At 40.6% G+C, this 13,264-nt stretch overlaps 1 protein-coding gene across 2 annotated transcripts in view; it reads left to right on the top strand.

The window, feature by feature from the left end:
• The window catches only part of atp6v1h (ATPase H+ transporting V1 subunit H), a 94,930-nt gene extending 83,689 nt beyond the window's left edge, over positions 1-11,241 (top strand). For both annotated transcript variants that reach the window (XM_059981002.1, XM_059980994.1), the window contains one exon: positions 10,235-11,241. In XM_059981002.1, coding sequence (XP_059836985.1) covers positions 10,235-10,295 — 61 coding nt within the window. In that variant the 3' untranslated portion in view covers positions 10,296-11,241. The remainder of the gene's footprint in view (positions 1-10,234) is intronic.
• Positions 11,242-13,264: the final 2,023 nt, after the last annotated feature.

The following is a 13,264-nucleotide window of genomic DNA, read 5'->3' as shown; positions in this document are numbered from 1 at the left end:
TCTTGGTTTAGAACTTTAAAAATAAATAAAACCTATTTATATGACACATAATTTGACAATGATAAACAGTTGACTTATTTCAGGAACAATTTATTATGATAAAAAATTTAAAAAACTAAAATGATGAAACAGCTGGCATCAGTGGAATAAGGAACAGTCAACATTTGAGATCATTAATCCTGCTTCAGTACTTGAAGGTGTTTTGTAGAGAGGTGGAGAAATGGTAAAAACAAAGGGTAGGTTTCCTTTATGATTATTATTAATTTCTGAGAGATATTTTGTGTTGCTTACAAGTACAGATTTTGTGCAACAAATTGAAATGCATTTCAATGAGCCATATTTTGGTACCATTATTTAATTATCACCTAATAAATTCTGCCTGCACAGACGGTAACCCAAATCCTTCCATTCCCTGTACGTCCATCAGGTTATCTGAATATAATGCCTGTTCATCAGGCCTGTTCATCAGGTATTTGACTTTTTAAAAAATAACTTCATATCTCCCTATTACTTTTAAGCTACAGTACATCCTTTAGTATTTGACATTTCTACCCTGGTAAAAAGACTCTGACTACTTAACCTATTGATGCCTCTCATAATTTTATAAACCTCAGGATTGCTGCTACATGATAGTGATGGTAAGAAATGGAGGAGATGGCAGTTGAATGCGTGGCTGAGGAGTTGGTGCAGGGGGCAGGGTTTTAGATTTTTGGACCATTGGGATCTCTTCTAGGGAAGGTGGGACCTGTACAGATTGGATGGGTTGCACCTGAACTCGAGGGGGAGCAATATCCTTGCTGGTAGGTTTGCTGGCATGGTTCGGGAGGGTTCAAACTAATTTGCAAGGGGGATGGGACCCGGAGCGATAGAGCACTGAAAGAAGTGCATGGAGTAAAGCCAGATCTAACATAGAGGCTTTGAGGAAAGAGCAGCAGAATAAAGGGTATAAAGATAGCAAGGTAGAAGGGCTAAAGTGCGTGTACTTCAATGCAAGAAGCATCAGGAACAAAGGTGATGAACTGAGAGCTTGGATACATACATGGAATTATGATGTAGTGGCCATTACGGAGACTTGGCTGGCACCAGGGCAGGAATGGATTCTCAATATTCCTGGATTTCAGTGCTTTAAAAGTGATAGAGAGGGGGGGAAAGGGGAGGAGGGGTGGTATTACTGGTCAGGGATACTATTACAGCTGCAGAAAGGGTAGGTAATGTAGCAGGATCCTCTTTTGAGTCAGTATGGGTGGAAGTCAGGAACAGGAAGGGAGCAGTTACTCTACTGGGGGTATTCTATAGGCTGCCTGGTAGCAGCAAAGATACCGAGGAGCAGATTGGGAGGCAGATTTTGGAAAGGTGCAAAAATAACAGGGTTGTTATCATGGGTGACTTTAACTTCCCTAATATTGATTGGCACTTGATTAGTTCCAAGGGTTTAGATGGGGCAGAGTTTGTTAAGTGCGTCCAGGATGGATTCCTGTCACAGTACGTTGACAGGCCGACTAGGGGGAATGCCATACTAGATCTAGTATTGGGTAACGAACCGGGTCAGGTCACAGATCTGTCAGTGGGTGAGCATCTGGGGGACAGTGATCACTGCTCCCTGACCTTTAGCATTATCATGGAAAAGGATAGAATCAGAGAGGACAGGAACATTTTTAATTGGGGAAGGGCAAATTATGAGGCTATAAGGCTAGAACTTGCGGGTGTGAATCGAGATGATGTTTTTGCAGGGAAATGTACTATGGACATGTGGTCGATGTTTAAGGATCTCTTGCAGGACGTTAGGGATAAATTTGTCCCGGTGAGGAAGATAAAGAATGGTAGGGTGAAGGAACCATGGGTGACAAGTGAGTTGGGAAATCTAGTCAGGTGGAAGAAGGCAGCATACGTGAGGTTTAGGAAGCAAGGATCAGATGGGTCTATTGAGGAATAAAGGGTAGCAAGAAAGGAGCTTAAGAAGGGGCTGAGAAGAGCAAGAAGGGGGCATGAGAAGGCCCTGGCGAGTAGGGTAAAGGAAAACCCCAAGGCATTCTTCAATTATGTGAAGAACAAAAGGATAACAGGAGTGAAGGTAGGACCGATTAGAGATAAAAGTGGGAAGATGTGCCTGGAGGCTGTGGAAGTGAGCGAGGTCCTCCATGAATACTTTGGTATTCACCACTGAGAGGGAACTTGATGATGGTGAGGACAATATGAGTGAGGTTGGTGTTCTGGAGCATGTTGATATTAAGGGAGAGGAGGTGTTGGATTTGTTAAAATACATTAGGACGGATAAGTCCCCGGGGCCTGACAGAATATTCCCCAGGCTGCTCCACGAGGCAAGGGAAGAGATTGCTAAACCTCTGGCTAGGATCTTTATGTCCTTGTTGTCCACAGGAATGGTACCGGAGGATTGGAGGGAGGCGTTATCCCCTTGTTCAAAAAAGGTAGTAGGAATAGTCCAGGTAATTATAGACCAGTGAGCGTTACATCTGTGGTGGGAAAGCTGTTGGAAAAGATTCTTAGAGTTAGGATCTATGGGCATTTAGAGAATCATGGTCTGATCAGGGACAGTCAGCATGGCTTTGTGAAGGGCAGATCATGCCTAACAAGCCTGATAGGGTTCTTTGAGGAAGTGACCAGGCATATAGATGAGGGTAGTGCAGTGGATCTGATCTACATGGATTTTAGTAAGGCGTTTGGCAAGGTTCCACACTGTAGGCTTATTCAGAAAGTCAGAAGGCATGGGATTCAGGGAAGTTTGGCCAGGTGGATTCAGAATTGGCTTGCCTGTAAAAGGCAGAGGGTCATGGTGGAGGGAGTACATTCAGATTGGAGGGTTGTGACTAGTGGTGTCCCACAAGGATCTGTTCTGGGACCTCTACTTTTTGTGATTTTTATTAACGACCTGGATGAGGAGGTAGAAGGGTGGTTTGGCAAGTTTGCAGATGACACAAAGGTCGGTGGTGTTGTAGATAGTGTAGAGGATTGTCGAAGATTGCAGAGAGACATTGATAGGATGCAGAAGTGGGCTGAGAAGTGGCAGATGGAGTTCAACCCGGAGAAGTGTGAGGTGGTACACTTTGGAAGGACAAACTCCAAGGCAGAGTACAAAGTAAATGGCAGGATACTTGGTAGTGTGGAGGAGCAGAGAGATAGGGGGTACATATCCATTGATCCCTGAAAGTTTCCTCACAGGTAGATAGGGTAGTTAAGAAAGCTTATGGGGTGTTAGCTTTCATAAGTCAAGGGATAGAGTTTAAGAGATGCGATGTAATGATGCAGCTCTATAAAACTCTGGTTAGGCCACACTTGGAGTACTGTGTCCAGTTCTGGTCGCCTCACTTCAGGAAGGATGTGGAAGCATTGGAAAGGGTACAGACGAGATTTACCAGGATGCTGCCTGGTTTAGAGGGTATGGATTATGATCAGAGATTAAGGGAGCTAGGGCTTTACTCTTTGGAGAGGAGGAGGATGAGCGGAGACATGATAGAGTTGTACAAGATACTAAGAGGAATAGACAGAGTGGACAGCCAGCACCTCTTCCCCAGGGCACCACTGCTCAGTACAAGAGGACATGGCTTTAAGGTAAGGGGAGGGAAGTTCAAGGGGGATATTAGAGGAAGGTTTTTCACTCAGAGAGTGGTTGGTGCGTGGAATGCACTGCCTGAGTCAGTGGTGGAAGCAGATACACTAGTGAAGTTTAAGAGACTACTAGACAGGTATATGGAGGAATTTAAGGTGGGGGATTATATGGGAGGCAGGGTTTGAGGGTGGGCACAACATTGTGGGCCGAAGGGCCTGTAATGTGCTGTACTATTCTATGTTCTATGTTCTTATCAAGTCTCCTGTCAGCCATTGATCTCCAGTAAAACAATCCATATTTGTCCAGCCTCACCAAAGCATCCTATAATGTTGCCTAATGCAAGTTTTGTATAGTTGCAGTATGACTTTCTGACTTTCATACTCAATGCTGTGTCCAGTGAATGTAAACATGCCATATACTTTATTGCTTGTATCTATCTACTTGTATTGCTGTTTTCGGGGAACTATGGACTTGGGCCTCAGGATCCCTTTGTATCTCAGAGCTCTTAAGGATGCTGTTACTTATTGTAGACTTTTCCTTGTATTTCAGCTTCTAAATTGTAACACTACATACTTGCCTGGATTAAACTCCACTTGTCTTTTCTCCTCTCATATCTGCAAACGATCTATATCCTGTTGTGTCTTTTTATAACTTTCATTATCAACAGCTCCATCAATATCTGTCATCACAAACTTTTAATCAGCCATTTACTAACTCATACAAGTCACTTATATATATCATAAACAAGAGGTTCCAGCAGTGATCCCTGCAAGACACCACAAGTCAGACTTTCAGTCAGAATAATACTACCCCTCCCTCCACTACCCTGTCTTTTATGGCCATCATTTTGAATCCAGTCTGCCACGTCATTATGTATCCCATGCTTCTCAATCTTCTGGATCATTCTACCATGACAGATCTTGTCAATGCATTACTAAAGTCTATGTAAAGAACATCAAATATCCTACCCTCATCAATCATCATTCCTCATCATCTCAAAAAGTTCAATCAACTTTAAGTATAACAAACCCATGCAGACTGCCCCTAAGCAACCCATGCAGACTCATGCTTTTCCAAATGTGAGACAATTGTATTCCTAAGAATTCTTTCCAACAACTTCCCTAAATTTCACCAGCCGATAATTTCCGGATTATCCTTATTGCCCTTCTTAAAGAAACAAGCAGATTGGCTACTCTTCAGTTCTGTAGAATCTGGCTTGTTGTTAGACTCAGGAGTACAGATAGGCCATTTAAAATTTTGAGTAAAGGCAGTATTGAAGCACAAGTGGTAGATGTTCTGCTACGCGACACCAGAGACCCAGGTTTAATCCTGACTTTGGGTGCTGGAGTTTGCATGTTCTCTCTGTGCCCACACTTAAGTTTCCTTAGATTTTCTCTGGATCTCTGGTTTCCTACTACGTTCCAAGACATTGTAGGACAGTTGGACACTGCAAATTACCTTCAGTTTGTTGTTGAGTGGTTTAGCTTGGCAGGAATTTGGGATGGTAGGGAGAATTTTTTAAATTAACTTAGTAGAGGAGTATAATGAACTGGTGGTTGTTGCTCAGTGGACAGAAGTGCCTTTTCTATGCTGTATCACTGACTGTTCTGCCATTCAATACAATAACATCAAGTAAAAAGAGCTTAAATTCCTTTCAATCCAAATTAAAATAACAATATATGAAAAATAAAGCAACTTCAAGAGCTTGACTGTTTCTGCAATGCTCTTCTCTAGCAGTCTTCTGAGCATCTTATCCCTTCCCTTTTACCTTTTAAAAATACCCGTTTTGGACAGTGGTGTTATATTACGGTCTTTTGATGCGGCTTCTTGTCAAGATTACTTGATAGTGATTTGTTCCATATTTCAGCAAAAGACATTTCATACTTTTCAGGTAAAGGCTATATAGTAATTGTAACCCTGACCTTTGGCACCATTTAATATTAATGTGCTGATGCTTAGCGACAGTCTTTACCCAGATGAATTGAACTAGAATTATTTCTATAAATATTTTTCTTTTTGTAAAGAATATTTTAAAACCAGACCACCCTGGCTAACAAATGGATTATGTTGTTACAGATGTCCATGTGTATTTTTTTCCAATGTCAGAAAATGCACAAAAATCACTTGATTATGGTAACCATACCTTAAACAGTAAAGACTGAGAAGAGAGAGCATTTCCTGAAGGTAGAGAAAGGAAAGAAAATAATTTTGCGAATAGTTGGAACAGATGTTGAACTTTTGAATTTAATATGGAAGTTTTTAAAGATATGGGGGTATCCATAAATTAGGATTCTGTTAACCCAGGGGTGGCCTGTAATCTTTTTGAACAGCTAAGATTGTGCTTACCTAGCAAATTCTAGATAATTAGTTTCTACTAAAGCAGATATTTTAGGTTGCGTTCATATATATTTTGCGTTTGTATATATGTTCATGGGTTCAATATCCATTCTCTATGACTTTATAAATCTGTTGGCAAAGGGGAAGAAGCTATTCCTGAATTGTTGAGTGTGTGCCTGCATTCTCCTGTACCACCTCCATGATGGTAGCAATAAGAACGTGTCCTGTGTGATGGGAGGCCTTAATGATGGATGCCACCTTTTTGAGGCATCACTTCTTGAAGGTGTCCTGGATGCTGGTAAGGCTAGTGTCCATGATAGAGCTGACCGAGTTCACAACTTTCTGCAGCTTAGTTTGATCCTGTGCAGCGCTGTCCTGCCCCATACCAGACAGTGATGCAGCCAGTTAGAATTCTGCTGATGTATCGTGGAGAAATTTGCAAGTGTCTTTGGTGACATATCAAATCTCCTCTAAATGAAATACAGCTGCAGTTATTCCTTCTTTGTAACTGCCTCGATATGTGGTGCCTAGGATTGATCCTTAGAGATGTTGGCACTAAGAGTAGGGAGGTCATGCTGCAACTATACAGCTTACTGGTGAGGCCGCACCTGGAGTACTGTGTGCATTTCTGGTCTCCATACTTGAGGAAAGATATACTGGCTTTGGAGCCAGTGCAGAGGAGGTTCGCCAGGTTGATTCCAGAGATGAAGGGGTTAAACTGTGAGGAGCGATTGAGTCACATGGGACTATACTCTCTGGAGTTCAGAAGAATGAGAAGGGATCTGATAGAAACATACAAAATTTTGAAAGGGCCAGAGAAGATAGAAGCAGGAAAGCTGTTTCCATTGGTAGGTGAGACTAGAACTAGGGGACATTGTATCAAGATTTGGGAGAAGAATCTGTTTTTCCCCCAGAGAGTGGTGGATCTGTGGAATTCTCTGCTCAGGGAAGCAGTTGAGGCTTCTTCACTAAATATATTTAGGAAAAAGTTAGATAGGTTTTTACATAGCTTCAGCATAGCTATGGAAAGGGATAAAATCAGACAAAATGGTAAAGAGCTTAACTGGGGAAGGGCTAACTTTGAAGGGATGAGTCAGGAACTAGCGAGAGTAAATTGGAAACAGATGTTTAAAGGGGAAAGCACAGAAGTAATGTGGGAGAGGTTTAGGGACCTCTTGAGCTGGGTTCAGGATAGGTTTGTCCCACTGAGGCAAGGAAAAAATGGTAGGAAAAGGGAACCGTGGCTAATAAAACATGTGAGGCAACTTGTCAAGAGGATAAAGGAAGCGTATGTTAGATATAAGAAGCAGGAAGTAGGAGGGGCTTATGAGAAATATAGGGTAGCCAGGAAGGAGCTAAAGAAAGGACTTAGGAGAGCTCAAAAGGGGAATGAGAAGGCCTTGGTATTTAGGATTAAGGAGAACCCCAAGGCGTTCTATGCGTATGTGAAGAATAGGAGGATGACAAGAACGAAGGTGGGACCACTAAAGGATAAAGAGGGCAACATGTGCCTGGAAGTGGAGGAGGTTGGGGAGGTCCTAAATGAACACTTTGCTTCAGTATTCACAAGTGAAAAGGATCTTGATCAGGATGAGGTCGAAGTAGAGCGGGCCTGTGTACTGGACATTGTGGAGATTAAGGAAGAAGTGTTGGATCATCTTAAAAACATTAAGATTGATAAATCCCCAGGGCCGGATATGAAAGGTTCTTGTGGGAATGGAGAGAAGAAATTGCAAGAGCATTAGCTGTGATCTATGAATCCTCTTTGGCTGCAGGGGAAGTGCTGGAGGACTGGAGAATGACAAATGTAGTTCCCTTGTTTAAAAAAGGTAATAGGGAGAAACCTGGGAACTATAGACCAGTGAGTCTTACATCAGTGGTACGCAAACTACTGGAAAGGATTCTTAAGGATAGGATCTATGAGCATTTGGAGAAGTACATTCTACTCATGGATAGTCAACATGGCTTTGTGAAGGGAAGATCGTGCCTCACAAGCCTGATTGAGTTTTTTGAAGAGGTAAGGAATTGATGAGGGTAGGGCAGTGGATGTGGTCTACATGGACTTTAGCAAAGCATTTGACAAAGGCCCTCATGAGAGACTCATCCAGAAAGTCATGAGGCATGGGATAAGTGGAACCTTGGCTGTTTGAATAAAAAATTGGCTTAAAGGAAGAAAACAGAGGGTAGTTGTGGAAGGAAAGTTGTAGTGTTCTCGCACAGGTGTAAAAACTCTGAACTAAACAGCAGGTATAAACCGTAGTCAGTGAGGTGCGGTTCCAGTAAGATTAACCATTTACTGTTCACTCTGGTGAAAACTGTTGATGAAACAATACAAAATATATACAGTATTTGTTTCCTTCTTGATATCACATTTACATCATAAATACTTGCAAAAATAAAACTACAACAAACTATATTACATTAAAGTACAACAGTCAGAATCTACCTACGCCAATAACTGCTTTAAATACACTTCAACACAAACTATCCGCAACTCTTTAAATAACAAAGAACATAAACTTTATCAACCGTCATTACTTTTAACAGAATCAACGTTAACATTTTTACTTCAACATATCGATTATCTTATGAACTTACGGCGTTGCTTCTATGATGTTTCTAGTGCGTAGAAAAACTTTTCTCACGCTGATCCTGCACACACAAGCCCCCTCCTTCCCGTTTCTCCAAACCAGTATTTTCCCACAGGATGCAGCGAAACCGGGTGTGATGTCATCGCATGCCGCGATATATCACAGACTACGAATTTACTTTCAACAACCTTAACTTTAACTAGAAAACAATTAAAGCGAAAATATGATAAACTAAACGAATGCCTTAAGGGCAATACAAAAGTATTCTGCCTGGAGGTCAGTGACTAGTGGAGTGCTGCAGAGATCTGTCCTGGGACCCCTACTATTTGTGATTTTTATAAATGACCTGGATATAGAGGCGGAAGGATGGGTGAGTAAGTTTGCGGATGACATGTAGATTGGAGGAGTTGTGGATGGAGCTGTAGGTTGTCAAGGGTTACAAGAGGATATAGACAGGCTGCAGAGTTGGGCAGAAAATTGGCAGATGGAGTTCAATCCAGACAAGTGTGAGGTGATGCATTTTGGAAGGACAAACCAGAAAACTGAGTACAGGATTAATGGTCAGTTACTTAAGAGTGTGGGTGAACAAAGGGACCTTGGGGTTCAAATCCAGACATCTCTCAAGATCGCTGCGCAGGTTGATAGGGTAGTTAAGAAGGCCTATGGGTTGCTAGGCTTCATTAACAGGGAGATTGAGTTCAAGAGTAGAGAGGTCATGTTGCAACTCTACAAATCTCTGGTGAGACCTCACTTAGAGTATTGTGTTCAATTCTGGTCGCCTCATTATAGGAAGGATGTGGAAGCTATGGAGAGGGTGCAGAGGAGATTTACCAGGGTGTTGCCTGGTTTGGAGAACAAGTCCTATGAAGCAAGGTTAGCAGAGCTGGTACTTTTCTCTTTGGAGCATAGAAGAGTGAGAGGGGACTTGATAGAGGTCTACAAGATTATGAGAGACATAGACAGGGTGGATAGTCAGTACCTGTTTCCCAGGGCACCAATAGCAAACACCAGAGGGCATATGTACAAAATTAAGGGAGGGAAGTTTAGGGGAGACATCAGGGGTAAGTTGTTTTTTTTAAAAAAACACAGAGGGTTGTGAGTGCCTGGAATGACTTGCCAGGGATGGTGGTGGAGGCTAAAACATTAGGGGCATTTAAGAGCCTCTTGGACAGGCACATGGATGAAAGAAAAATGGAGGGTTATGGGGTAGTGTGGGTTTAGTACTTTTTTTAAGGATTATATGGATCAACACAACATGGAGGGCTGAAGGGCCTGTACTGTGTGGTCGTGTTCTATGGTTCTATAGTAAGCGAATTAAAGATTATGGGGAAAAGGCAGGTAGATGAAGCTGAGTTTACGGACAGATCAGCCATGATCTTATTGAGTGGCAGGACAGGCTCGATGGACCGGATGGCCTACTCCTGCTCCTATTTCTTATGACCTTGAAATTGCTTACCCTTTTCACTTCTGATCCCTCAATGAGAACGGGTGTGTGTTCTCTCATCTTGTTCTTTCTGAAGTCCACAATCAGTTCTGTCCATGATTTAGTAATACCACAGATGTGTTCGTGAATTGGTAGATCAAGCAGATGTTTTCTCTTAAACTCCCATTTTTTATGTTTAATTGCTTTCAGCATAGTGAAGGAAATAAGCAGTGCATTTGTCTGTAATAAAGTCCTTGTATTTAAATGAATAATGTGTGTTCGTTTAAAAACATAGTAAACGTGTTCCATTATTTTTAGGGAATATCTTGGAAAACAGCTACAGTCAGAGCAAGCTCCAACTGTCACTACAAGAAGCTGAATCTTACCAAAACTTCTGCAATCTGCATTGAAAATGTTCTTTCTTTGTTTATGGTATATGGAATCTCTCTGGATATATTAAATTAAGGATATAATATAATGTCATTGTTTTATTTGTTGGCATGGTGCATTTCTGTAAAGTTCAATGTACTTGGCAATATAGTTAAAAGATTCTGGTGAAATAAAATGTTTTGCTGTATTTGTCAGAAATACATTGAGTAACCTAAGGACCTGTTTGATTAGTTCGTTACTATGATATCTAAATGCTTTCAGTAAAAAGTAACTGCGCTTCATAGCATCAGATTATCACCTGTATATCAATGTTTGGTGCTGTCTGTAACTTGATGATTATCACAGATTTAAATACAGTAAATTATTAATGAAAAATCAACATTTAAACTTGCATTTCTCTGACTAAATCTTTGAAATCCTAGAAACATAATGAGCTAGTTAACTATTATAAACATGAGAAATTCTGCAGATGCTGGAAATCCAAAGCAACACACAAAATAATGGAGGAACTCAGCTGGATAGGCAGCATCTATGGAAATGATAAATATTACTTGCATTAATGCCATTGATTGACATGTATAAGACAACTTATTGGAAATGTTTTTTTACGACCAATCTGAAAGACAAATCTTGAACACATGGAGGAAGTTGTTTAGTATATAATTTTACATTGATTATTTAAAGGTAGAAAAAATGCTAGAAGAATTTTGCTTATGTTTTGCTTGAAATAACTTGGTGAACACACTTATAGAACCTGTATATTGTCATTTTGCTTGTAAGTTGTTTTTTTTAAACAAATGGAGAAGTCTAAAAATGAGTGACAGTTGTATTATGTATCTGGGCCATTTAGATTAATTTCACCTTGTTTGGCTGCTGAGGATCATAGAAACAAATACACTATGCTTTATTGAAGTCCAGATAACAGATGGCCTTTACCTGCCTCAGCTACCAGACTTTTTATTCAGAACCCATTTTGCCTCGAAATCGGTTCATGAGTTGTACAGTTGAAAATATTAATTATGTTGCTTGCCAAACTAGACCAAGGATAGTTTTCCAGAATTGAAATCAAAGGAGTTGTCTTCAAGTGCACTGGATGCTACTTATAGAGATCTTTGGCATTCTGAATTACCATGGTCAAAATGCTGCAAGATATGTTGCATTGGGCTTTGTTAAAGAGAATGAGTAACACTGATTTCTCTAACTTCCAGTAATGACTCACTGCCCACCTCGCTTTCTATTTTCAACACGTACAAATAAGCTGGATGAACTCAGCAGGTTGGGCAGCATCCGTTGAAATGAGCAGTCAACGGGTGCTGCCCGACCTGCTGAGTTCATCCAGCTTGTTTGTACGTGTTGATTTGAACACAGCATCTGCAGTGTAGTTTGTGTTCCCTTTCTCTTTTCCCTTCCCCATTCTGTTTTCTGTCTCACTCCTTTTCTCACAAAATGCTGGAGGAACTCAGCAGGCCAGGCAGCATCTATGGAAAAGAGTACAATCGACGTTTTGGGCTTAGAACCTTCAATAGGACTGGAAAAAATGATGTGAAGTCCTGTTGAATGTCAACTGTTTACTGTTTTCCATAGATGCTGCCTGCTGTGCTGAGTTCCTCCAGCATTTTTGTGTCTTGTGTGGCAATCTAAATGTTTTTGTAATATACATACTATGAATATTTAGAATGAAAATTGAAAAATCACATACATTCATCTTATTAAATGAAGGGTAAAATGAAGTACAGTACAAAGAATCATTCAAGTTTCAAACACTTTTCCTATCTGCATCCAAATCCATCTCTGCGGCAACAAAGGCTACGTGTGCTGTAGCATTTCAGTCATTGTGTGGCTGAGCACACATGCAGCTTTATAGAGAACAGTGCTTGTAGGTAACTGGTTTTCCCAAGTCTCAATACTGATCTAACACTGGTATCGTTACGGGCTTAGTGCACCTTATTTTAATTTATAATTATCATTGAAGAGCCAAATGGAAATGTTGGTAGCAGCAATTTAGTGCATCCATTAATCTATTTGAACCATAAGAGATAGGAGCAGAATTAGGGCCTTTGGCCCATTGAGTTGCTCTGTAAGATTGATGGGCTGAATTAATTTAATTTGAAATAGGGATGGTAATTGTATGTACATCACCAAACAAGTGAAACTAAACATGACATTCCCCTTTCTATTCCTCTGTCCCTTCCTAGAAATTGGGTTTAACTTCCAAAATTCCTGTCAAACAGCAGCACTGTATGAGTGTCCTCACCAGAAATACTGTTATGTTTCAAGATGTTTAATTAGTCCTGGATAATTAGTGGTGACTTTAATCAGAATCAGGTTTAATATCACTAGCATATGTCATTTGAAATTTGATGTTTTGCAGTAACAATACATTCATAAACTATAAATTACAATAAGAAATATAAAGTTAAATTAGTGGTGCACAAAGATTAAAAAAAAGGAAAAATGGTGGTGCTAGTAAGTTTGTGAACCCTGTAGAATTTTCTCTTTCTATAAATATGACCTAAAATGTGATCAGATCTTCACCCAAATCCTAAAACTAGATAAAGAGAACCCAATTAATTAAATAACATGAAAAGCATTATACTTAATGTATTCATTGAGAATAATAATCTAAAGACCTAAGTGTTCATCAGTTCACAGTAAGAGATGGCAGCGAGGCTCCTGTATCATTACCTTCATGGGAGCAATGAGAAGGGATCATGTCCTGGGTGATGGAGGGTCCTTAATGACAGACGCCACCTTTTTGAGGCATCATCTTATGAAGATGTCCCCAATGCTCGGGAGGTTAGTGCTAATGATGGAGCTGGCTGAGTTTGCAACCTGTTTCTGATACTGTTCAGTGACTCCTCTGTACCAGACACTGATGCAACCAGTTAGAATGCTTTCCATGGTACATATGTAGAAATTTGTAAGTCTTTGCTAACATACTATGTCTCCTCAAACACC

The sequence above is a fragment of the Hypanus sabinus genome, chromosome 1 (genome assembly GCF_030144855.1).
Source record: "Hypanus sabinus isolate sHypSab1 chromosome 1, sHypSab1.hap1, whole genome shotgun sequence".
Classification (NCBI taxonomy): domain Eukaryota; kingdom Metazoa; phylum Chordata; class Chondrichthyes; order Myliobatiformes; family Dasyatidae; genus Hypanus; species Hypanus sabinus.
This window is presented reverse-complemented; position numbering and strand designations above follow the sequence as displayed.